This window comes from Poecilia formosa, unplaced genomic scaffold (genome assembly GCF_000485575.1).
Source record: "Poecilia formosa unplaced genomic scaffold, Poecilia_formosa-5.1.2 Scaffold30, whole genome shotgun sequence".
Taxonomy (NCBI): domain Eukaryota; kingdom Metazoa; phylum Chordata; class Actinopteri; order Cyprinodontiformes; family Poeciliidae; genus Poecilia; species Poecilia formosa.
The window spans coordinates 2442633-2468357 of NW_006799969.1; the positions used below are offsets into that span (position 1 = coordinate 2442633).

The following is a 25725-nucleotide window of genomic DNA, read 5'->3' on the forward strand; positions in this document are numbered from 1 at the left end:
TTAACAGTGACTGTAAAGTCACCAGTCTACCCTATGATTGTGTAGAATAGATGCTTCCTGTAATAAGAAACATTTCTGAAAAACTGAACCTTCATTAGCTTCAATCTTCAAAATTAGCAAAAGTGTGCACTTGAAGTATGTCACTGCCTATTAATTTTTGTAATGTATAAATTTCACTTTTTGAATAATTACTAAAACAAATATTTTTTCAATGATATTATGATTTATTGAGACGCACCTGCACAAGATTTTGAACTCATACCTGCTCAGATCAGGGTATTTTCAATGGTAAAAGAGGTGAACATTGGTCTGTCATGCAACTGGTATGAGCTCGGAGTCTAAAAAGGCTTTGGTAAAAGGGAATGTCTTTTGTAGTCTGCTGCAGGGAATCTCAAAATGAAGTATGCCCCTCTCAAGCACCACGTTCCTTCACATCTCACACATTACACAAATATCTCTGAACACCTACAAACAATGGCACCCAGTCAGGAATTTCTCATTGCAGCAACAAACTCTCAAACTTTTTAGGAGGGAACCTGATTCTTTGTCTCTGCATATAAGTTGGAATTCCATCAACTAAATGGGAATTCACCACAACGCTCCACCAACATCTCAACTGCAAGCAGACGTCCAACAGCTACTTTAAGTCTATCACAGGAAGTTATCTAAACCCCAGACAGTCTCAGTTTGCTGTGTGCCTCTCTTTACATTAGCAGTGACCTCATTCTTGCCGTAGTGAGCTCACTGGGTTTCCATTACCAACAATGAGCAGTATACAGTTTGTACTATTCTGGAAACTTATTGTGTGGATTACATACAGAGAGCATAACGGAGGGGAAAAATATATATACATATGATGTGGTATAGAGAGAGTGTAAGGGTCTGTTTAGAGTCCCTAGCAGATAGTTTAGCACTGGCATCTCAATATGACTGAACTTGTTCATTTTGTTAATGTTTTAGGTCAAGTGGAATTCCTGCCATTGCAATGGGGTCAGAGTGTGTTTGAGAGGTGAGGAGTGAGATGAACATGTCTCTAGGTGTTTGAGTGGCAGAATGAGAGAAATACAAAGCCTCCAGGCACATATCAGGCAGGTGCAGAGAGAGAAAAAAAATAATAATAATAATAATAATAATAATAATAATAACTCCTATCAATGGCTTTAAAAACTACAGCACAAGCACCATTGAAAATGCTGCTGTATTTTAACAAAGGAGTGGATTTAGATTAAAATAAAGCTCCTTTGGGGTCCATTTTCTCAAACTGTTATTAATCCAAGACCTTTACCAAGATCATAAGTAGATGCAGGAATGGTTGGCATGCTTTTAGCTGAACTGGAAAAGCCCATCACCCTCATGAAGCCCAAATCAACCCCGTTCCATAAACAATAAAACTACAACCATAGACATAAATAATTCAACGATTTGTTTTATTGCATATAACAGTTTTAAAAGTTTACCCAGCAGACTATCGGTCAAATGCCCTTTACATCATACCACTTCACCATTACGTACAAACTTACCGAAATTGTGGATAATTCCTGCAGGGTGTTTGAAACTCTTACGATGTACTAGAATGTAACATTCCTCAAGATTGTTTATCTTTCACAGGATTTCTACGCTGAAATTGTGTTGGAAGCATATTTTTGCCCAGGCTGCTGCATGAATAAGCTTGGTAGCCAAATTGTGCATAGGCCGAATACCTGAAGTAAGATGTTTTTAATACTGAATATACCTATGACATTATTCTAGGCATAGCCCTGGTATCATGTTAAGCAATGATTAAGAAGAAGGAGGAAGAGAATGTATAAGTCTCAGATAGTTTATTTTATAATTAAACAATAGAAGAAGGACAGGTCATAAAAAAAACAACTTCCAGTTTCAGAGCCTCTGTGTGATCAGATCATTGTGAAAAAAAGAGTCTATACAGACTCTGTACATAACTATCCCCCTCACACTGATAATAAGCTAAAGGAAGCATTTTCAGTGATCAGCTGGTGCAGGTGCAGAAACCTCAAATTTACACATAAATCCCATGGATTGTAAAGTCACATCTTTGTGTGAATGTGATACCTGTGTTGCCAAGCGCTGCTATAACACGACCAAGGACAGGAACATTGGAAAAACCTAAAGAGGTGACATGACTGTGTTCATGAAGTGGTTCTTCAAATTAGCCATGATCCAGTTTGTGTGGAGCTCCATCTAATCACTAGTTAATGGCAGCAATGTTATTTGTCATTTACTGATACTTAGATTGATACAAAGAGTGCCTTAGCAACTGTTTCCTTGAGGAGAACATAAATTGTAGCAATGGACTGCAATTCAACCACATGTGGAACACAAGAACGCCATTAGAGTGGAAAAAAAAATGCTTATCAACCTTTATAAATATTTGTATTTCCATTCATTTGTAATAGTTTACGAATGAGTTCATTGTGGAAAATAAAAGCAAGGTGATGTGCTTTGGAGGCAGTAATTCACATGGAAAAGATGGATGTTTTAAGGTCCTGATGGCGCTGTTTTGTTCCTCGGATAGACCTGGCTCCAACTCTCTGTCCTCTCACATTCATCCAGCAGACAAAGCAACTGCTCCTCAGTCAGGTCTGCTGACTCATTCTGCAATAAAAAAAATAAAAAATGAAAACATACATAAATCAAAAACATGTGTTAGTTTAAATCCAAAGTGCTACCTCAGTGTGTATGTGAAAGCAAACACAGTGTTGCATCTGAAAATGTCCCAAGATCCACATCTTGTGAGTCCAAAGGAACAAAGCTCAAAAGTGAAGACAGAATAATTCCCTGGCTAAACTCACAATATTCTCCAACATCCTGACCTAATTTTTCCTCAGAACAGTTTTTGCCGGACTCCAAATGGACAAATGAAAATAATGTCTTGCATCAGTCCATGACCCGACAGAAGACTGGCACATCACAGAAACAAACTGATGTGGTTCTGCTGTCCCATGTGCTTAGTTGGAAGGTGTTTGGAGGGGAAAAAAACACTTTTACTTGGATGCAAGTACTGTTTTTTTAAAGATAAGTCTGACTCCTCACATGCTGCCTGCTTTGGACTGAATTTAAGAAAGTTGGCTTCACATTCAGAAGCCAACTTTCTTAAATTTGATTCAGAGGAAGATCTGAAGTTGTTCTCGGGGCTAATGTGTCATCTGGCAGCTGCCATTCCTGTACTAAAGTTTCTCGCTGTGAACACGTGCAACTCCTGAATTTACCTGGACATGAGTCCTCACAGACGGTTCCCGTCTCCTGGTGTGACAGCACTGATCTTTGTTTTAACAGCTGTAAAAGGCCTCAGTCAATTTGTCTCAATAATATCAACTAAGTATCTTTCTTAGGATGAGAGTTATGACTGAAACGTATCCAGAGAAGCAGAATGTTAAAATCTTTGAATGGCAATCATCATCATTCTCTCGGCATGTTTGCTTGTGTTTCCAGCTATCATCCAACACTGAACAGAATGTCCCTGGCTTTAAAGTAAGGATGTCCTCACCCACTTCTTTTTGTAAGGCTCAAAGGCACTGATTAGGACAGGGGTAGAGGTAGGGGGAGGGGGGCCATATCGTTTTTAGGTCAGCAGAACATGGACGGTAATGTGTTTCAAAAGTATTTCACTGGAATGTAATTTGAACATTTAAAATTAATATCAGGAGAGTAGAATTAGATCTTTTTTGTTTTAAAACAATTATGTACAGATGCATAACTTTTCTCCCATCTTCAGTAACATATGACACCTAACTGATTTTTTCCCCATTTTTGCCTCATTCTACTGTGTAACTTAAGGCAAAAAAAATAAATAAAAATAAAAATCACATTCCTGTATCTCATCTAACCCTTTTAGTTGGAACTAACAGTGAGCATCCATCATTTGTCATCCAGACCACCCGGTGAATCTCTCCAGCTCTTTATCAAAGACCGGTTACTGAGAGATGTACATCACTTGGACAAAACAATCCAAACAATGGTGAGTTGAAAGATGTAAATTGTGATCCGGCCTTGTGATGACTCTCCAGTTACGAAGATGAACAATATGATCATATATCAAAAGCTCAAGCATGGACAGTTGTTCTTTGGCATGAATGTTTTATAACCAGGATGTGTCTCTGAAGACCCATATGCAAAGGTACCATATTGCAGACACATTAATGTAGAGTTTTCTCAGAGACATTTCACAAACATTTACCCAACACCACAATGTCAGCAGTGATCAAAATTAACAAACCACAACTAAACTCATCAACGGATTCGGACCAAAGTAAATTTATTGTCGTGGTGAAAACGCCCTAAAGAATCTTCAAAAGCATCACACCATGCCCTGATCTAAACAAATGTAAGCTAAGATGGGAAACAAAGTCATTGACATTGTTTAATCTGGAAATAGTTGCAAGGTCATTACAAAGGCCTTGGGACTCCAGAGAACCACATTAAAGTCACAAATGGAGAAAACATGAAACAGTGGAAGGAGTGGTTCGTGTACAAAAATTATTCCAGGAGACCATTAAGCACGGAACAACTCAAGCACTTTAAAACTCACTTGCATTAGTTAAGGTCAGTGTATAATTCAACAGGAGAAATTGGGCGAAATTGTTATGGTTTTCAAAATGCCATACATTTATCAACAAGGGCATTGCTTATGTTGGAGAGAGATTTTTGGAAAATTATTTTGTGGAATAACGAGTGGAACTTTTGGGTAACTGTGTGTCACTTTATATAATTTCAGAAGAATAATACTACCAGTTAAACTGGTGGTGGAAGTGTGACTGTCTGGGACTGGAATCCTACATCAGGGCATATGACTTGATGGGACCAAGATGTCTGTTCTCTAACAAAACACGCGATAGAGAAACGGGTAAAAAAGGTCCAGTGAAGGTGTGGACCTAAATCCAACTGAGATACTGTGACATGACCTTAAGCAGACCTTTCTTGTCAGAAAATCCTGCATTCCTCCAGAGCTAAGTAAAACAGTCATTGCCAGTTATCAGAAACAATAGATGGCAGATAATTGGTTTAAAGGGCAATTACTTTTTCACAAAATTCCAGATTAGCTTAGATTGAACGTTTAACTTTATAACATCTTTTTATAAGTGATTTTAGTAATGTGAAGCAGTTTCCTGAAGTCTTTCTGAAAGAAAACTGGGAGATGTTATATTTGGCCCAGAAACAGTAGATGACTGCTCACCTCTGTTCACAAGAGGTGGAAAATGTGAAGAGGAACTGGCTGGCGGTACAGATAAAGAGTTACTTTTTTACCTCTTACTCTGTCTGTTTCCTCTTCATGTTGATGATCACTTATTTCACCATGACAACTACGCAACACGGAGTTATGATCAGTTCAATAGGTCTGTCAACGTTTAAGGACCGTATTGGGAAAAGCAGAATCATTAAAATTTTTTCAACTGTTTTGTCTTTTAGTTTGAAAACATATTTATATGTTCATTCCAGTGTCATCTGCCATGAATATGATGTATTCCAGCCTTTTAACAAAAAAACAATCCAACTTGAAAGCAATGTAAAAATCATATTTTAGAAATGCTGGGGAAGGTTGCATCCCGGTCTGACAGCCCCCACTATCAAACTGACGCCATCAGGCACATACTCAAGTTGATTCGAGACAATATCATCTCCAACGTGGTACCATTCATCATCTTGACACCGTGACCTACATCCTAATGCACACTGTTCTTGATCTCCTCTCAAAAGATTCCAGGGTCCAAAAATCCCAGCATGGAAAGCACCTGAACAGTTTTGACTTGGCGTTCCCATGTTTCCCCCCTTTAATGTGATTATAAATTATAAACCATGACATATTTTTGAAGACAAAATCTGCTTGATAGTCACGCACTCCCTTGAGTAAAATGATTTACTTATAGTGTTGTAGCAATCTTTTCACTGGAGAATGCACTGCAAGCTTATTTTGTAAATAATCTTAAAGGACTGGACTGAATAGAAGCCTTCTTGCATTAGAGGACGGCTGGCTTTCAGACCCCTGTCTGATAAAGCTGAGGTATGTCACTGAAGTAAGATCTTAAAAGTGGAACAACCCACACTTGTGTTGAACTGGTGCTGCATCACATGCGNGTGTGTGTGTGTGTGTGTGTGTGTGTGTGTGCGTGTGCGTGTGTGTGTGTGGTGTAGCTGACTGAGCTGTGCAGAGCTGGTGGTCCTCTTCCAGGCAAACAGCTAAAAGTCAGAACAGTCCCGTCTTTGTTAAATGAATCTTCTCTTAGTAAACTGAGCCAAAACAGTGTGATCAAGTTTCATTTTATTTTATTTTTTTACAGATAGGTCAATAAGATGATTTTGAGTACATTAAATATTTTTTTAATGTCTCTGGGTATCCAACTGCACCTTGAAAGAATTGCTTGCTAGATTCTGGGTGATATTGGTTTAAATAACACTTAGAGTAGCTTTACTGACAAAGATGAAGGTGCAGGTCTGATTAAAATAAGACTGCCCTGCCAGAACTTCCTTAGTTTATGGTAAAATATGGAGATTCCTTCCTTTTGTAGATGATACAGGAATGCAGCCACATGAGTTTGCAGGAAGAACAGAACCATAAGAGCTTTCAATGTATTTTCATCAGTTAAAACTGGTTATGTTGAATAATCCTTACCTTGTACTTCTAAACATATTTCGCCACATCAATGTATAATTTTACTTACCTCTTCCCTCCCACCCTCCCCCCAGAAATCGTTCAACAAAAACAAGAGAACAATGAAAACCAAAAGGTGATGAGACAGATTATTCTCTTGGCTCCAAGTTGATGTTCACTGGAAAAAGAATCATCTGGACAATTCAACAGCCAATTGTTGAATTGGCTGTTGAATAGTCTAGCTGACTATCCTCAGCTAGACTGGCTATCACTGGGTGCAGAAGTTGTTACTGTGTGAAGAAAATTCAAAGTTTGCAGAGTCAAGCTTTCTGAAATGAAACCATATTCTCTGTAAATGTTGGCACCCTGTAGGAAATATATGTATGATACATGCAAACAATATCAACTGCTACTATAAAAGCCAAAGAAAATTTCAAAAATATAAACAGTCCAAATTCTGAAAAATTAAGTGTACCTTACATTTAATAAAACAGAAATGTTGCCTTAGGGAAAATATCTCATATCAAAGTACTTCTTAAAACGGCAGACCGTAGTGCTGTGAGGTTGTGTAAAAATAAGTCTTTTTTGGTACAGGCTAAAAAAAAAAACTGCCATTAAAACCATATAAAAATCTTATATAACAGGTAGAGTCAGTATTCAGTAGTAAAATACAGTAAGGCAGCAGTAGAGTTATGGATGTTATACAAATCAACTTTACGAGACCCTGCAGCTGCGTGAGGCTGCTTTAAGAATGCCCTCCCAGACAAATTCTGAACTAATAAATCTTTTCACAGCCTCAAAACAAGTCCGCTGGCACTAAGAATACATGCTGTCAGTGAACAGTTCATCCCCAAGTCACTCACTGGGTTCAGGCAATTAGTGAGTGACTCACAGCTGAATGTAAAGAGTGTGCTGCAGGACCAGTAGCTGGCAGACTGGTGGTTTTGATGTATCGTGACAACCATGAAACAACTGTTTACTCAAATGAAGTGTCAGCATGTTAGCTAGAAATTCCATTTGTTGTTCCTTATTTAAGCCAGGAATAATTCCTGGCTGCACGATATAATGTCTTTTGATGAAAGGGTGTGGCAGCCACTTATGTATGTGACCACCAAACTAACTGTGTGCCTCTTTAATGCTTAAATTAAGACATACATGCATCATCATGTGGTTCATCTGTGAATTAAGCCAGTGTTATTCAGCAAACAGTGTTTTTAATAATTATTCAGGCACCTTCAATTTGATCACATGATAGTTACAAACTTAAACTAACAGTATGATTTTATGTGGAAACCTGACACCATGTGTTGCATTATTTTGACGTAGAAGGAAAATGATACATGGTTTACAAATATGAAAAGCTTCAAACTTGCATGTGCATTCAGTCACCCCAAGTCAACACTTATCGCGTTTTAAGATATGTCTCTACCAACTTTGGATATCTCGACATTAAATATTTAGCCCATTCTTTTCAACATATCTCAAACTTAGTCAGATAAAATGCAAAGTCTGTGAATATAGACATTTCAGATCCCCTATAAGTTCTGAACTCTGATTAAGCCATTTGTCATGACAAATTTCTCCATTTTGAGCTTCCAAAACATCTGCCTGTACTTTTTAGGGACCTGATTAAAGATGACCCTACCCACAACTTGAAGTCTTTTACAGCCTCTAATCATTTTCTTTTTTTCAGGATTCCCCTGTATTTAGCTCCATAAATCTTTCCAGCAGCTTTGCCAACAGCATAACTTTGCCATCAACATGTTTCGTCGTGGGATGGTGCATTCAAAGTGAAAATAGAAAGTTAAATTTTCTGACAAAGCACCTTCCTCTCAGTGTCTGTCATCTCTGTTGTAATAATCTTCATGCACATCACTGTTTTGCTCCAAACTGCAGTACCCTCTGTTCAATACAAAATGATCTCATGGTTGACGATTAGACACTTTGATTTGGTAATGCTGGACTTTCTGGCTCTGTTTATGCCATTTCTCTGTAGATTTGCATCTATGCTATGCTCATTGCTCATTATTTATGCAGGATTCACTAAAAAATGCTCTAGGATATTTTGCCCTGGTTTTTGATATCACTACAACCTTATTTCTGACCTGTCTGATGTGTTATTTGGTCTTAATTAGGCTCTTTATCTACTAATAAGGTCAAACAAACCTCTGAGGTCTTTAAAGTACTAATGAGATAATAGTGACGATAATGGTACAAGTTTGTCGGTGGGTTGTCGGTTTGATCCCCGGTCCATCTGCCTCTGTTGTTATGACCTTGGGCAACACACTTCTTTTGAATACAAAAAAAGTGCAAATCAGCAGTTTTTCTGCAACTATTTTGGAGTTATGTTACACAGAAAAATCCATGAACAGATAATTCAGTGAACAATGAACTGCAAATAGGCCAGGCCCACTGTATCATTTTCCTTTAACGTCACAATCGTGTGATTTTTTTTTTTATTTGCAACATAAAATGCCAATTAATTAAAGTTTTATTTTTGCAATGTGGTCTGAAAAAGTTCAAGGGGTGTGGATACTTTTGTAAGGCACTGCACAGAGATGAAGCCCAATGACACAATCAAACTACTAAATTTATGCCCAGTGTTTTCTTCTCCTCCTCTACGCACCAGATTCAATGTTCCAAATGCCAGTGCAAGCAGAAATCAGTTTTAGTATCCACCTTTGTTCTTGGAACATTCTTGGTTTGTGTCTTTAGCTACAGAGTTTGGAGAAAAGACCTCTGGTTGTAACTCTGCAGGCAGCTGTAAAAACCAGACAGAGTTTAAATGTTTCTAGGGGGAACACTGTAGGGAAGACACTGAACCTCAACAAAGAATGCTAAAGAAACAATGAAAACAGTGGGGAAATGAGGCATTCAGAAGAGAACATGCACGCCTTTTATTGTGGCTACGAGAAACCTGAGTCTATGGAGTTCGGGAATGAATACAAATGTGATTCCCTCGTCCCCTCAAACCAGAACAACAAAGAACGAGCTATGTGTATGTGCTTGTACTAATTTGTCACAGGTGTACCTACGAGCACAGAGTGGTAAAAATCCACAACAAAAGCACTGTTCAGACAGAAGTGATAGAATATACACAAGCATCTATGTGTTTGTGTGTAAGTGATTGAGGCTACTTTGAGCTCACCGTCATCTCCTGGCCAACACCCAGCATCTCCAGCTGCCGCTGGATCTCTTGAAGCCGCGTCTCCAGTTCTCTCCTCTCCTTTATATCCTGCAGGACCTTCTCTCCTGGCTGCCGGTCCCAATCCTGCTTCCAACCGACCTTGGAGCCAAGGCCCTTGATACACAACAGACACAATTAGTTCTCACAAGGAAGAAACACCTCATCTCACATGAGTGCACTTTGAGTGCACTCAACTAACAGTGGGCAGTTTGAGCAGTTAAATGGGCATAAAGCTGTGTAATAGTTCACCACATTGAGTTCATGTGAAATTTTTCCATTTCTCCATGATTCCTAAAGATGTTGGGATTGATTTAAACCAAAGTTTAACAGCTTTCAAGAGAGACCTTGGAGCAGAACCCCACATTCATAAACAAACTAAGAAAGTTCAGTTAAAGCCCACTTAGGATTGAAGATAAATCACAGATTTATGAAAATAAGGTCAGCAGTTAACCGCAAGCAGCATCCAAAGCAAGCTTTGAAAATAGGTCAGAACGAAATAAAAGAATCCCACATGGAGCACAATCAACTGACAGATTTTAACAGAAAAATGTGACTTTATGACTACCACACCATGGATATTTTTCTTTGCCACGAACTTTAGTCATCAGATCAAACTCAGTCAAACAGACTCGGCAGGCTTACAGGGGAACAAAACACCGATTCCCTGCCAATAATGTCAGCGAATGCTAGTAGATGCTGCAAAGAAAAACTAAATGATTCCAGAGAAATGAATGAATGTTTGCCAAATAACCATCTATTCAGAAATTTCTAATTACCTAATTTTGGAAAAATGTGACCCACTTGCCATTGCATGGGACATAATGTGAGTCAACTGAGTCCATTTAAATTACAGTTGAGCCAACGTTCGAGTGAAAGTTAGAGGTTAGCTAACTGTAAGCATGAAAGTTTGATAAAAGGGGAAAGACAAAGATTGTCAACACTCAAATTGGATATTTTAAGTTTGTACAGAATAACACAAAGATGGCTACAGATGAGAATAATGAAAGAAACTTTGATCTGTAATCGAACACAGACTGCACACTGAAATTTCAAAGAATGTCTCAAGAATAAATAATGTAACCACATTTTTTAAGAAATAAAAAAAAATGAGTAGCTGTATTGGCTTATTTGAATTAGTCAATAAAAGTAAGTATTTTTAACATTTTTGTGTTAGTGTTTAGTATTTTTTTAAGTTGCTTTTACCTAATTGTTTTAGGCATTTAAATGTTTTTGAGTAAATAGCCTACATCTAAAAATTTATTTGGTTTCCTCAAATTTCTACTGTTAAACATATCAGGCTCTACATTATAAACACAACTTATTCGTACAATAGAAGATATCCATAATGAAAGAAAATCTGACAGTGGGATTAAAATATTTTTTGAACTTAATGCTAATTGTGAATAATACAATTTAAAGAGACCTTTGCTGGTTCAATTTATCTCATAAATAGCTTTAAAATATATTGGAGTAGAATACAAATGGTTCCCACAAATTAAACTGGTTTCAAATTAAATTTGCTGTTTTGATATTGACATGTTTTGTTGACGTATCTACTGACCTGAGCAGAGCCTATAAAGCCGTAAAGCTTCATATTAAAAGAACAATGGTGACACAATTTATTCCAAATACATTCTTTCCTTCAAACAGAAATAAAATATTGACTAAATGTATTCCAAAAATAAATGAATGTTCTTTCATGTTTAATTTGCTCAATAAAGATATGGATTGCTAACTTTATTGATGCAAGCAATAACAACTCATGGAATTACTCATTTTAAAAATGTTACATGTTTTTCTGTTTTCCATTAATTGATTAACTGATTCCCCTCAAATCACTTGTTTTAAATTAAACTTATTAAGTTTTATAGTGTAATTTTGGGCTAAGTTTATTTTTTATGAAAAGAAAAAGAAAATCTGGGTGGAGGACAAAAACTAATAAATTGTGCGTGACGGACAACAAATGTACTTATAAACAACTCAATTAATTTGAACAGCCAGACATTTGTTTCTGTTTTATTGCACATGCTCATGTCAGAGCTGCTTATTTGTACTAAATGGCTTTTTGATTCCCAGTAGCATTTCATACGTATACAAAAATACATAACTACGATCTAAAAGAGGACAGAGACAGCAGACTTGCTAAGCTAACCAAGCAAATATGATAACTTAGGACTCTCTCTTCCACGCATGCTCACTTTTGGCTTTAGAAATTCCCAGGAGGAGACAACCAATGCTTAAGGCCTCACAAAAAAAAAAATCAACAGATGATGTACTGCGGTTCTACTTTGTCTGACATTCAGTGTTTCTTTAATAGTCCAGAAGCTCTGATCGCTACTAAACAACACACTGGAAGCAAGTGTGGGTTATAGAGTGTTATAGACTATAATTTTGGGTCATATTTTGACCTCAAAAATAAAAAAAATATAATAGCGGAAGAGAGGTGAAGAAAACAAATAAATTGTTGAGCTTGAGGATTCTGCAAACCACAGGATGGTTCTGGAGTGTCAGATCAGCGCCGTGTGGTTAAAAATCTCTATCTGCCTCGGTTAGACTAGATGGCAGGCAGACGTGTGCATGATCTAATAATGACGAAATTGATGGATAATTCATTGAATGTTGACATCTCAATAAGAGCTTGCCTATGACATAATGGTAGGTTACTGAAGATGCCGGCATCCTGCGGACTTTACAGATTTAACTGCAGAAAGTCTAAATACGCTATGACATATTTATGATGGGATGTAGTCCTAGTTAAAGCCAGGGTGGAAGGGGAGTTTAGCAAAGTATTTAGAGTAGACTGAATGTTGTTGCCCAAGTTATAATGCAAAATAGACAATCCAACTCGGTCACCTCGTGCACTTACGTAAATCAGTTTTGGACAACGTTGAGGCACCAACATGATAAAAAAAATATCCAAATCTTAACAAAAACAAAATTTTTCCTAAAAAAAAGCAAAAAAATAAATAAAAAAAAGACTGTGTGTGGCCTCATCTAGAGGTGGGCTCTGTCTTCCATCCTGGAAATAATGACAGTTTCTATCCTTGGAGTCTCTTTAAGTGGTCGTTCCTGGACCCTTTTGGGAAAGTCTCACTCATCCTAGATGGCACAAGCCAGGACCACAACAGGATCAGACTCATGTTATGCACCAGAGTGAGAAATACAGGGTTTCCAATGAGGAAAAATAAAAATTAAAGTCTAGCTTTACCACCATCCTCCCACCACTAAATGCATGTTCCTAAAAAGGCTCAAATCTCTGCAAGAGAAAGTTTATTTAATTTGGAAAGAAGCGCTGCCCTACCTCTCACAAAATATAAGTTAGAAACATAAAGAGAGTCTGCAATATTTAATGATAATAAAGCCAGCAGTTGGTCTTTATGACTCTGCCATATATTTTTGGCAAAGTTAGCACATAATAAAGTCCAAAAATAGTACTTAAAAATCCTGACTAATCGGCCTTATGATTTCTGCACAGCAACAATCTTGAAGGAAATGAAAGCAGCCGAGGCAGAAAATTGAGAAATTTAGACATGCAAATAATCACTATAAATATTAAATTAAATATTTTCATTTTGAAAAAACAAGAGTGGTTTGAACATATTTTAAAAAGTAGCGTTTGCTTTTCTCGACATGAAATTGTAGTAATGATTCACTGCTCGTCAAAACAAATAATTCTGTTTCTACACCTGAACAGTCTCCAACAATTGTTCTGCTATATTACAGTAGTGTTTTTGGCTGTTTTCCTAGAATACGTAAAAACTTAAAATGAGGGTAAGACTCAGTAAGTTTAGCTCAGCAGAGAGATACACAAATCAAATATATTGACTTAGAAAATTAAAAGAACTGATGTTCAAAAAAGTTTAAGAAGTGATACAAACCTTCTTAAGCATTTGATAATATATTGCACACAATTTATTCACCATTTATGCCAACAGGTCTTCATAGGCAGGTCAAAAAGTTGAAAGAAGTCTGGTATGACTGTCACTCTGAGATCCCATCTATACTAATCAAGCATGCAGTTACAGAATGCTTGCAAATGCTACTCAATGTAGCAACAAACTTCAAAGTATTTTATTTGGATTTTACATGAAAACAGAACAGTGCATGCTTGTGAAGCTGTGTGAAAATTATATATGGTTTACATTTCTTACAAATAAAAAGCTGGGGGGAAAAAATAGTGCATCTGTATAAAGGTTGGACAGACTGTACCAATCGCTCTGACCTTGTACTGCAGCCAGTACAAGGTCAGGTTTTCATCCAGAAGTGCCAAATATTTAGCTCCATCTATCTTGCATGGCCACCTTGACTCTTTGATTAATGCACTCTTTGCCTTGCCTGTCAGCTTAAGTGTACAGCCATGTGTTGCTAAGTTTACAATTGTGCCATATTATTTTCATTTTTGGATGGTAGACTGAACATTTCTCTGTAGATGTTCAAAAGCCTATGATGAGGATGAGGATATGCAAAATATCCTCATTAACAATAATAAAGGCTTGAAAATATCAGTTTATGAGCAACAATGTGTTTCATTTAGTGAATCTAAATAAATCCACTTTTCAATATTTAATGAATGAGACTACGTATATATCACTTAAGTAAAGACATAGAAATGTGTTGTTCTGATGTTGACAAATTTCCCAAAGCATGTTTGAGCTTCACGATATATTGGTAATATATTGTCATTGCAATTTAAGTATGTGCAATTGCTGAAACTGAACAGACTATTTGGAGTGCAATAATTGTTGACTAATACATTCCAAGTGGTATGAACTTGCATGTTAAATGGTAATGTAACATTTAGGCAGTTGGAAATAGTTTTCACAGAAGTAGGTGCTCACAACAAACACAAATGACATTCCCCAAAATGCTAAAAATCAGAGTACTGGAACCACCAATCAGAAAGAGAGGAAAGAAAAAAGGACGTTTTCACAAATTTTGATATGAATATCTCCCATTATTATCATCATTAAAAGATTTACTAATATTGTGCAGTCCTATAACACATGAGGCATACACACAGGCGTTTATTAATCCCAGTGTATCCTGTGTTTCATGTGTTGACCTAAAAAGGAGACAAAACATTCCACATCGATTTTGTCAGTGGGCTTCAGGGTGAAACAGCTGCAGCATTTGATACATCAGCCACTGATGTCCAAAGTGACAAAACTCCAAATGCATCACTTCGAATCAGCCCCAAAAACAAATCTCGGAACTCTAAAGCTCAGCAGAGAAATCAACTAATTATGGGTAGCGTATAATAATATCATTTTTGAATTATTTTTCAGTGGTGAGAGCCACTGAGATTGATTGTCTGGTGTTTCTTTCTCTCTCCAATGTGGACTGCATCTGTGGTGTGTCTGGCCAAAATTACAGCTGGGTATTCTGATGCAGATCTGTGTCAGATGCACAAAGAATTTGTTTATGTCGTCTTGTATAAGTGCATCCTACAACAATATGTGTATTTTTATTCTGCAAGAGCAATTACTGACTCATGTATTTTAGATGGCCAGAGGGACAGCCAGAGCAACTTTATGTGCTTGTTAACACATTCAATACAAGTTAAATAGGAGCAGCTTGCTCCAATGAAACCAATCGAACTAAAGTTCACTTTCAAGTTATAAATGCTACTGCCTGTGTTAAATTAATCAAATTAGGTTAAGGTGTTGAGTTCTTCATATTTTATGGCTGGGTAAGCTACTCATCAAAACAAACGTCATGAGTTTCTTCAGAGTATTTCATGCAAAAAAATAAATAAAAAAAATAAAAAAAATTAATGACAGGAAAAAATTCTGTCTGGATATTTGCTTGGAAAACATTTCGGTGAGGTGGAATCCAGCCAATATTTTCAACATTTTTTTTTACTGTGCAGCAACCACAAATTGGCTCGCTGACCCTGTCTTTGGGGGCCTTTGTTTTATGAACAATATCTGTTGATCGCATTAAGTTCCCCATCATGAAAAAGCAAGCAGTAAGGAAAATGTGTTTTTGTTTTGCTCTGATTTTCCGTCTCTTAGCTGATTCATTGCAGGTCAATGGAGTCTCTTGCAAAGTATTCATGTGCACCTTTTGCCACGTTCCAACCACAACCTCCATGTACTTCACTGGGACTTCATGTGATAGAACAACAGCAAAAAGACCAAGAAGTACATAACTGACAAGCAAAACAAACAACAAAAAAAGAGCATTTTTATTTATAAACAAACACAAATATGAAAAGTGTGTCAGTATTCACCCTCCTTTTTCTAAGTTTTCCCCACAAAAAAAAAAAAAAATGATGGCGTAAGATTGCATCGGGAAATAAAAAAAGGCCCCTTGTTTAATGTTTGTTTGAGAACATTATTGAATAAACATGATCATAACTACAAAATAACATAGTAGATAAATTTGTGGAGCACTTCAAAGCAGGATTAGATTATAAAACAATACACAAAGCTTTGGACATCTCAAGGAGTCCAAAAATTGAAACAATATGGTGTACAATTGCACAACAATTAAGGCATGGGTATCTATCCAAACCGTCTCTTGGGGAAGTAGAAAGATTTTTTTCTTCTACCAACTAATCCATTAGTTGTGCCGTCTTCAAATATGAATGTTGTAGACTGTAAAGTAAAACAGTTTTTAAAAGAGGTGATGAGAAGCCACATTTGCAGCTTGCAACAAGTAATGCGGGGAACACAGCACACATGGGAAGGATAATGTTGTCCGGAAATGAGAGTAAAACTGAAGTTTTTGGCTGAAATCTCCAAAAACATTCTCCATAAGTTTTCTCCATAGAAACACATTTGTTATAAGAAAACACCATAATCTCACTGTCAACCATGGCGTTGGAACAATCAGGCTGTGGGGATGATGTTCTTTAGCAACAATGAAAAAAAACAACAACATAAAAATAAAAAATAGTTGGTCAGAGCTGATGAGAAGATGGGAAGGGAAACATTGGGAAAGGAAAAAGCAACTTCAGACTGGACCTTTCCCCTGGACTGCAACCTTAAATATACAAGTCGGGGTATGTGCTTGAGTGGATGAGAAAAAAAAATAATCTGTGACTTCACTGGAAAACTGCTGATTACAGACATTCTATTCAATTTCTCTAAGGCTGAGTTGTTTGTAAACAAAAAATAGGAATAAAGTTCAGTTTATGTATGCAAAACTGGCAGAGGCATGCTCAAAGACTTGCAGATGTAGCTATCGGGATGGTGACCAACATTGACTTAGGGGGTTGAAATCAAATGGAAACCACAGTTCTTTTAGATTTGTTTTCCTTTCACTTCATAACTATGAACAACTTTCAGTTAGTCTATCCCATAAAATCCCATCATAATACATGGAAATGTGTGGTTCCAAAGTGACAAACGGTCACAAGGCTATTGAAACTTGTGTAAAGCAACCAAAGCCACTGTAAGAGCTGATCTATTTTCAACGCCTACAGCAAGGAAGAGAAGGCATAAAGAAATAACACAGCCATGCTAATTTTCTCCATGTTATTCAGGACAGCACCCTCCTCGCCTACTTCATCTGCGTCTCTGTTTTCTCTCAATCTCTTGAAATGTGAACTTTAGTGGTTGCTCTGGATGTGCCACGTGGACCCAGGCTACCTGCCAAGGCCTGTCCACATGCCTTGCCACGAGCTCTCCCTGCGAGAGCACAGGAGCTGTTTAGAAGCTTAAGAGTCTCTTGACTTTTTCTCAGTTTCATATTTCTTACCGGGTCTCCCTAGGTGACATTTTGCCCAGCTGTGACTCATATCCATCTGACAAGCTTAGAGATGGAGGCGTGGCAACAAAACTGCATGCATTATATTTTATACAGTGGATCAGCTGCTAATACTTTGGTAGTGTTAGCAAGTCTAACTCTTTATTTCTCCATGCAAACATTCTAAAATCAACTAAGTGTAATAGTGCTCAATAAGAGTAAATAGTGGGGCCTGAAGACTGAAAATTTGTTTGTCTCCAGGCCATCTTTTCCCCCTCCAGAGATCAGGGTTTTTTTTTTTTTTTTTTTTTTTTGTCAACATCTTGGATCCTTGTTGACTTGATGATTGGTGAACATTCCTGAAGTATTAGGAGATTCACTTGTGGGTCATCTGGACTGTGTACACAAGCTTTCTTTTTCAGAACTGAGGGTGGTCTGAAGTATTCAGATCAAAACCTCCTGGTGCATTTTACAATCTAAAACCACATTGAATGTGATGGCTAGAAATAGCCACGCCACCTGTGGATTTTAGTATGTCAGAATCATATTAAGATAGAAGTATTTTAAGTCCCCATTTTTACATTTTCAACCTCTAAACTTGTGCTTGGAAATGTTTTCAAACTACTGTAAATACATCCAATGTGTTGCTCTTGTTGTTAGGAAATGCTCAAATGATGATCTCCACCCAGCATGCTTTGTTAGCATAGGATAACTTTAGTTTTTGCCAAACAATGACACAGACAAAATGAAATGTGAAGTATAAAAAAAAGTTGAAAGCAGGACAAATTCAATATTTATCAAAAGCATATGGAAGAAACAACAACAAAAAAAAAACAACTCAAGCATCCTTTAGCACTCTTTGTCCCCCAAAAAACAGATGCTATGTTCGACGATGTCTGGCACACAGCTGTACAGCATATAGTCTTCTACAAGGAAACTACTTTTTTCCAGTGGTGGAAAATAAAACATGCCATAGGAAATGTTTTCAAAATTTGAAACCAAACTTTAAAAGTCCAATTTATGTCTTGTATTTGCCTTAAAAACTTGAGTTTGTACCTTTTAGAAAAATATGATTTTTACATGTTTGTTAAAACTGTCACTATGTTCTGACAGTATAGTATAAGAGATATAATTTATGAGAAGATCTACCTCCTCTGCTTTCTCCAAGCGCTAACCATCATTAGAGCCTGTCGATACAGCCCAGGGTAGTTATCAAGGTCACCTATGACGGTGGATAAACAGTTTTCCTGGAACAGTAAGTGGATTAACCGCCAGTAGCACGTTGAGCAGCATGTACCTGAGGTTGATTGACAGTACTCAAACACTCCTCCTGGCTCTGACTGGTTATTTTAGACAGATAGCACTGGGAGGACATGGAGGAGTTAGATGTTTTCATTATGGGCCTCATATTATAGCCAGGACAGTTATAACACGTGTGAGATTTTTTTTTTTTTTTTTTTTTTTTTAATAAAAGTTACATATCCCAGGTTTAATAAAGCATTAGAATAAGTATGGGTGTTTATTGACAACAGCTGGCTATGTGACCAAATTATCCACAGTGGACTTCCACAATGAGTGGAACACTCAAAAAGCATACATGACAAAGCAAAACCTCTGAACCGCTTGACACAACTGTGGCTGAGGATACAACCAGTGGGAGAGGCGTTTATAAGAAAACAATAAAGTGAATCACACTGGAATTACAGGGTGTGAAAGGGTGTGGAGGTCATGATTTTAGACTGTATGAAAAACAGTAAGTGTGTCATATGACAACCCTGACACCTTAACATTGTGACAATATCCAGACATTTGAGGTTATAGCACATGTGCCTACAAAAATCCTTCTGTCTCAGAAATGTAACTATTATATGCAATTAAGTTAAGCTGATCATGATCACATATAACACAATTTGGTTTGATAGCAATCACATAATCATACATTAAATATGCAGTATGATTGTAATATGATACCAATAAATTATGACAACACAAAAGTGATGCGATAGGCAGACAATGACTGCAAGACGAGATACAATATAGTATGGTACAATGAAATTCAGATACAAAAGATACATGGTATAATTAGAACAAAAGATGCAATGCCCTTAGTTTACAAATAAGAACATCAATTAAGTACCGTGAAGTGCAGCAAAACACATATCAAAACTACTTGCATAAAAATTGCACATAGCAAAGTAAACACATTCCTTTATTTGCAAAGTGATCTAATAGAATGATAAACAATTTAATAAAAAAAAAGGCTAAAATTCAGCTAGATTATTTTTGTTTTTGTGTATCTTTTGAAACTACACCTGCATTTTTGTAGTAAAAAGAAACATTATATTTATGAATGCAAATAAACAGTCTGCTGGTAAGGTAAAAACTCCAATGCAAACTTAAAATCCCCCTCTTTCATCAGTACTATATTGTCATGCTAACTTATTCTAATTATAATGATGACATTAAGGATACTGAGTATTTTTTTTTCCCTCTGGAGTCATTTGACAGGCATTAATTAGTGCACCACCACTTAGAAAGCTGCTATAATGTTCCAACAACATTTCACACAATATGCAGCTTTTGCTTATTTCTATAAGACTCTCTGGCTGCACATGTGTCTACAAAAATCCTTCAGTAACTGAGCATCATGCTTAGATGAAGATCTATGCACAGGGATTTCTGTTTTCTGAGGTTTTATGCGAACCTTAGATGTGTTGCGACTTTTTTACACTTATATGCTGTTCAGTATATTTTGCATGATAAATGACTGATTTACAATTATATGTTAAGCATAATTTACATGTTGATTATTATTAATTGTATTGAACATGATTGTATATAGTTGCAAAGGTGAAGTGGAATATATTTAAGTGTGAGACATGATTTATTTGAATAGAGGAAGTATTTTATTTGGAAGAATGCTTAACAAGATCTGGTTCTGTTTTGTCGCCATCTTGCTTTTGTTGATTTTTGGTTGCTAGGTTACAAACAGCTGTTGCCGTTATCAGTTCTCGCCGTTTTTCTCTTCAATAAAAGCTGAACAGAAAGGTTCAGTAAAAGACATACGAGCCTCTGTCTTGTTTGAAGAAGCTTTACTCCGAAACAAGTTGGCCTCTTCTCTGGATTTATATGGCGCTGACATGTTCTACTTGTGGTTCCAATTAATCATGTGTGAGTAAAACTTACAGAAAGTCATTCTCCTGCTTTGTAAACTAACCACTTTACTTTGAATGTCGTAATCATTAATAACTACTGCTATAAAGACGTGGGGGGCTGAGCTCACATCCTTCACACTCAGTTTCCCAAGAACATTTTTGAGAGTGGGGAAAAATAAGGCTTGTAACATTATAACAGGTTTCAATTCTAGTCTCAGTTATGTTCTCTAGTATCCGGCAGCACAAAAAATAAAATAAAATAAAATCAGCAGCAGGTTCTAAGGCAGCACTTGGAATAAATCCTGTCAGTGTTCCCAACACACCTCACAGATACTTACTGGAGTTAAGATCTAGAGAATTTAAAGGCCATGTCAACACCATCAACCTCTCTGTACTGTAGCAGGGATTATCCTGACGTGGAAGACTGCTGAGATCATAGACCATCACCCTGCATGAACGCATGTACATGGGTGCCACCATTGACCAAGTAAGTAATTCAAGAATTCAACGTTTTGCAACTTTGCTGGTGGTGATATCAAAACATTTTTTTGTTAAACCTCTTTTAACGAAGGTTTTTCTCTTCTATTTTCAAAAACATGAATCTTACATGAACTTGTTGATCTAAATTGACCTCATCAATAAGCACGAAATGTGCAAAGTATCAGATACTTTGGAAGGGGGCAAATGGATTCCAGGGATGCAAACCTCAGGGATTTAATGGTTAAAATAACTGATCAGCAAATACACCTCACTGCTAAAGCCATTCTTAATATTTTGTGCAAAGATTTTATTTTTTTATTTTTTTGGGGTCAGACCCCATTCGTTTTTCACAAGTGTCCTTTTTGTTCAGATTAAACCAAAGACCCCTGAACAATGCTGTTTTAGCGATATTATTGAATTGCTTACCCTCTTCAAATTACCATTGTCAACATTACATTTGCCTAGTATTACACAAATAAGATGACTGACAATGTACAATGATCCTTGTACATTGAAGTTTGTGTCAGTATTGTGCCTAAAATATAAAATCCCCTGATGGGTGGTTGTACTGTACCAAAGTAATCAGTGCAAAGTTAAATCCTTTTTCAGAGTTTTATCACAACTCAGAGGATAAAACTATTCATGTTTACATTTGTCTTGTATATTTAGCATGAATTTTAATCCAACTTTCAGCACAGCAGGGTAAAGTTTTTCCTTGTGCTTAATTACATGACTGGACCTAATAAGATTTGAGTTCTTAAATAATTCACTGACCACGCCGTGTTGGCCAAAAGGGAGTTTTCTGCACGAAATTCTGCTCTTTCACTTAACAGTTGCCGTTGTTAAAAATCAGGAGTGCACATCAACAACCACACAGTATGACTAACTGACCTCACAGCCTTACAGCAAAGTATATACTCAGTAAGTGTATGGCAAAACACAGCAGCAGTAACCATGCAAATACAAATATGGTCAAACCCCTTCTGATCTGGTGAGCTGCAATCAAAAATAGTGACAGTGACTTAAAACCATAACAACATGTTTTGTTTTTTTTTTATTGTTACTGCTGCTCCTTGTCTTTAAAAAAAAATAAAGCAGCCATAAAACAACATATGTATTTGTAATCTGAGAAACACACAAGTTTGGGCACACAAATTTAGACACCCATGTCACCAACTTCAGAAAACTCGTGACACAATCCTGCGGATGATGGGTGGTGCTGACATTACCACACAGTGGTACAGTAAGTGGGGAGTACTGTATTTTAAGGCTTTATGTAAACAGATGTTTTTAATGACAGAAGGGCTTGATTCATTTGGAGACAGTGAATGGAGAGAATAAAAGAATACAAGAAAGTGCTGACAAAAGCACAAAGGGAACAGTGTCAAAGAAAACCAAATTGTTTTTTGGTACACTTTCTAATTTGCTTAATTCACCTTTGTGATATGTTACATTACGAAGATGAATGTTTATATTAGTTTGCTACCAATACATTGCTTTGCAAAAGTATTCATACAATTAAACCCTTTTCGCATTTTGTCATGTTAAAACCACAAATTTCAAGGAATTTTCTTGGGATTTAATGTGATCGAACGACACAAAGTAGCACATTACTGAAGTGGAAAGGACGTATAGCTTAACATTAATGGGCAGTTGTGTCAATATTTTTTAGAACTATAGCTGTAGCAGTGATTACTCTAACAACTTTGCACACATAGCCTGAAAACTTTGCCTATGCTTATTTTGCAAAAGAGCTCACACTGTCAGACTGGATGGAGAGCAGCAATGAATGGCAACCTGTATGGTCACTGTTTCTTAATTGGATGCAAGTGTGGAATTCGACTGGGTCATATGAGAACATATCAGTATGCTTTAATTTAAGGAAGTGTTCTCTGAACTTTTTGTAACGTGGGTCTAAATCCCCAAGTTAAAGGTACTTAAAAAGTCTCACTTGTTTCCTCTCAAAACAAAAGGCAAACAATTTCCCCGTTGTGATTTGCATTCGTTTTGTGTTTTTGGCCTACAGTTTCTTTTCTTTTTTTCTTTATGCTCAAGAACAAAATCTACTAGGTACAGTTCCCTCTTCTAAAATGGCCTGTCAGATTAGATCATGTGCCATTTTTCCAGTTTTAGATTATAAAATAAACAATTCTCAAAATGTTCAAAGCTTTAGAAAATGTTTTACAACTAAACCCTGCTTCACAGTTTTATTCCTGATCTGTCTACCACATCCCCTGGCCTCTATGATGCTCTTTAACATTTAGGCCTTCTCACAATGGGTGGATTTGTTCAGAAATTAAACACAGATGGACTATTTACCAACTGGGCTAGTTTCAAAGTTAGATCCTTGTACATTGAAGTTTGTGTCAGTATTGTGACAAATATGAAACGGTTCAACAGGTAAGTACTTTTCCATGGTATGACTGGCTGTGGGCTACATGTCTCATGCTAAAATACCCAAATAAAAAACAGAAATCCTCTTTTTCTGGATCTGTTACTCCTTTACCTCCACCACCTCTGTAATTATAATCTGATGGGGGGCTGACTCTGCTTTGTGGCAACATGCATGCCGGTGCCAGCATTTTTTTATTATTTTTTTTTACTTTATCCAGTCTCACAAAATATAAAAAAGGACTTAGAAACTCTGCAATCAATTTGAAACATAGATGAATTTGGAAAACAGAAATTTACAGTGGTTTAATATCAGTGAGAAACAACAACAAAAAAAAAAAACTGAAATATTACACTCCTTTATATTTATTGCAGTGTGCAATGAGCAGGAAAACATGACGTTTTCTAAACGTCATATTGTCTAAAAGACTCCATTTAGAAATTCTAACTATTACCGAGAAGAAAGGTACTGCAAAACAAAAGCATATTTCTTTTTATGTGCTCTTTAAAGATTTACGAGTACTGACCTGAAACAAATCATTGGCTCTGCAAAAAATTTACAGGGTGGTTGACTTTTCTTTTTTGTTGCCCCAGCAGGTGTGGCACTCACCAACTCAAATTCAGATATTACATTTTATTCTTATTTCAAAAGCTTGGGTGTTAATAACTTCCAGTAATGCCTCAGAAAAAGTACTCTGCACTAGTCTTTTAAGCTTTAACGAAGAGCAGATGACAGATGGGTGAGACTTTAGAGTTTCCAAGAACTTATTTGGCTTGTGAAGACAACTAAAAGTTGGAAATAGAGGGGGGGGGGAAAAGTTCAACAACTCACATTATGAATTTATTGCTAATTTTGTTTGTATTATCAAACAGGTTACTGCTCATCCATTGAGTTGTCTATTGTTTTGTGGCTCAATGACCGACGCAGTCGTTGATTGAGAGGTGGGGCACATTCTGGACAGGTTGCTAGTCCACCACAGACACAAACACACACATACCTAAGGTCAAGTTAGAGAGATCAGTTAACTTGTTTTGGACTGTGGGAGGAAGCCAGAGCACCAGAGAGAACTAATGGATGCACAGGGAGAACATGCAGACTCCATGCAGGAAGACCTCATGCTGGGATTCAAAGCCAGGACCTTCTTGCTGGCAGTGCTGCCAACTACCAGCCCTCAATTAGGATTTATTATTTCTCATTTTACAATCATACTTACAAATTTTACATAGATAAAAATGTGAATCACTTGTTTATTTAGGAGTTTGGGGCACTTTAACTGAAAAAAAAAAAGCTCAAAAGAAAATACCCAAATTCACATCCTGACAGTAAAATAATCAGAACAGTCATAACTTTTTTCCTCCAGACGGTGTTTTTGTGAAACAGCTCCAAGAGGAGCAATATTTGGTGACAAGTTTTGCAAATCAAGTGCATCGAATCAAACTTTGGATGTTGTGGGAAAATGTCCTGAGACAGAGTTTATTACTAACATTAAACTCAAACACAGAACAACAGCTTGGAAACTTCAGCGTTACGAATATACATTTTAAACTGACTCTTGGATGCAAAAGAGATTACAGGGCATAACTATGACTCAAGGCACGATTCATAAAAAAACTGAATATAAATTCTTAGCTTTGGTTTGTTTATCCAGGTCTGTTATTAAAGGGAACAGAAATGGAAAAAGACAACATTTCCTCATAGCATATATTTGGGTGCCTTTTGTGACAAACTCAAATACCCAGTATGAAAAACAACCTCGTCACTTTCTTTGATCACTTTAATTGAAAATATGTCACTCAGGGACCTTTTGAGTGGCTGAGTGGCACCATGTTGCCATAGTGGTTATTACTGCCACTCCACAACAAGAAGACCTCCAGTTTGAAACCCTTGCTACGTGACAGCTTTGTTTGGCTAGTTTTCTTTTTGCCACTCCGGTTCTCTCCAAGAATCCAAAAGTGTGCATTTTAGGTCAAATGTGATTCTAAATTGATAGAGTATGTTTCTGAATAGATTTGCAGCTGAAAGTAATGTTGTTTTTTTTGTCTTGCAGTTTATGCATTTCACGGCTAAATAGACTTGTGGTACACTGTGTTTGGTGTTTTATATCCCACCAATAAAATTGGACATATTATTAAAGTTTGTTGAGCTTTTCTAAGTCAGAGCATATGGCTGAGAACTGCTTATGAAGATACTGATTTTGAGCATTTAATTTTATTGA

The 25725-nt window shown here is 36.8% G+C and overlaps 1 protein-coding gene across 8 annotated transcripts in view; it reads right to left on the reverse strand.

Annotated features, from left to right (window-relative positions):
• Positions 1-1806: 1806 nt before the first annotated feature.
• The window catches only part of fsip1 (fibrous sheath interacting protein 1), a 31625-nt gene continuing 7706 nt past the window's right edge, over positions 1807-25725 (reverse strand). For 7 of the 8 annotated variants that reach the window (XM_016670086.1, XM_016670080.1, XM_016670078.1 and 4 more), the window contains 3 exons: positions 15855-15902; positions 9753-9905; positions 1807-2613 (listed from right to left, as the gene is read on the reverse strand). In XM_016670086.1, coding sequence (XP_016525572.1) covers positions 2497-2613; positions 9753-9905; positions 15855-15902 — 318 coding nt within the window. In that variant the 3' untranslated portion in view covers positions 1807-2496. The remainder of the gene's footprint in view (positions 2614-9752; positions 9906-15854; positions 15903-25725) is intronic. The other variant, XM_016670081.1, reaches the window with a different exon arrangement.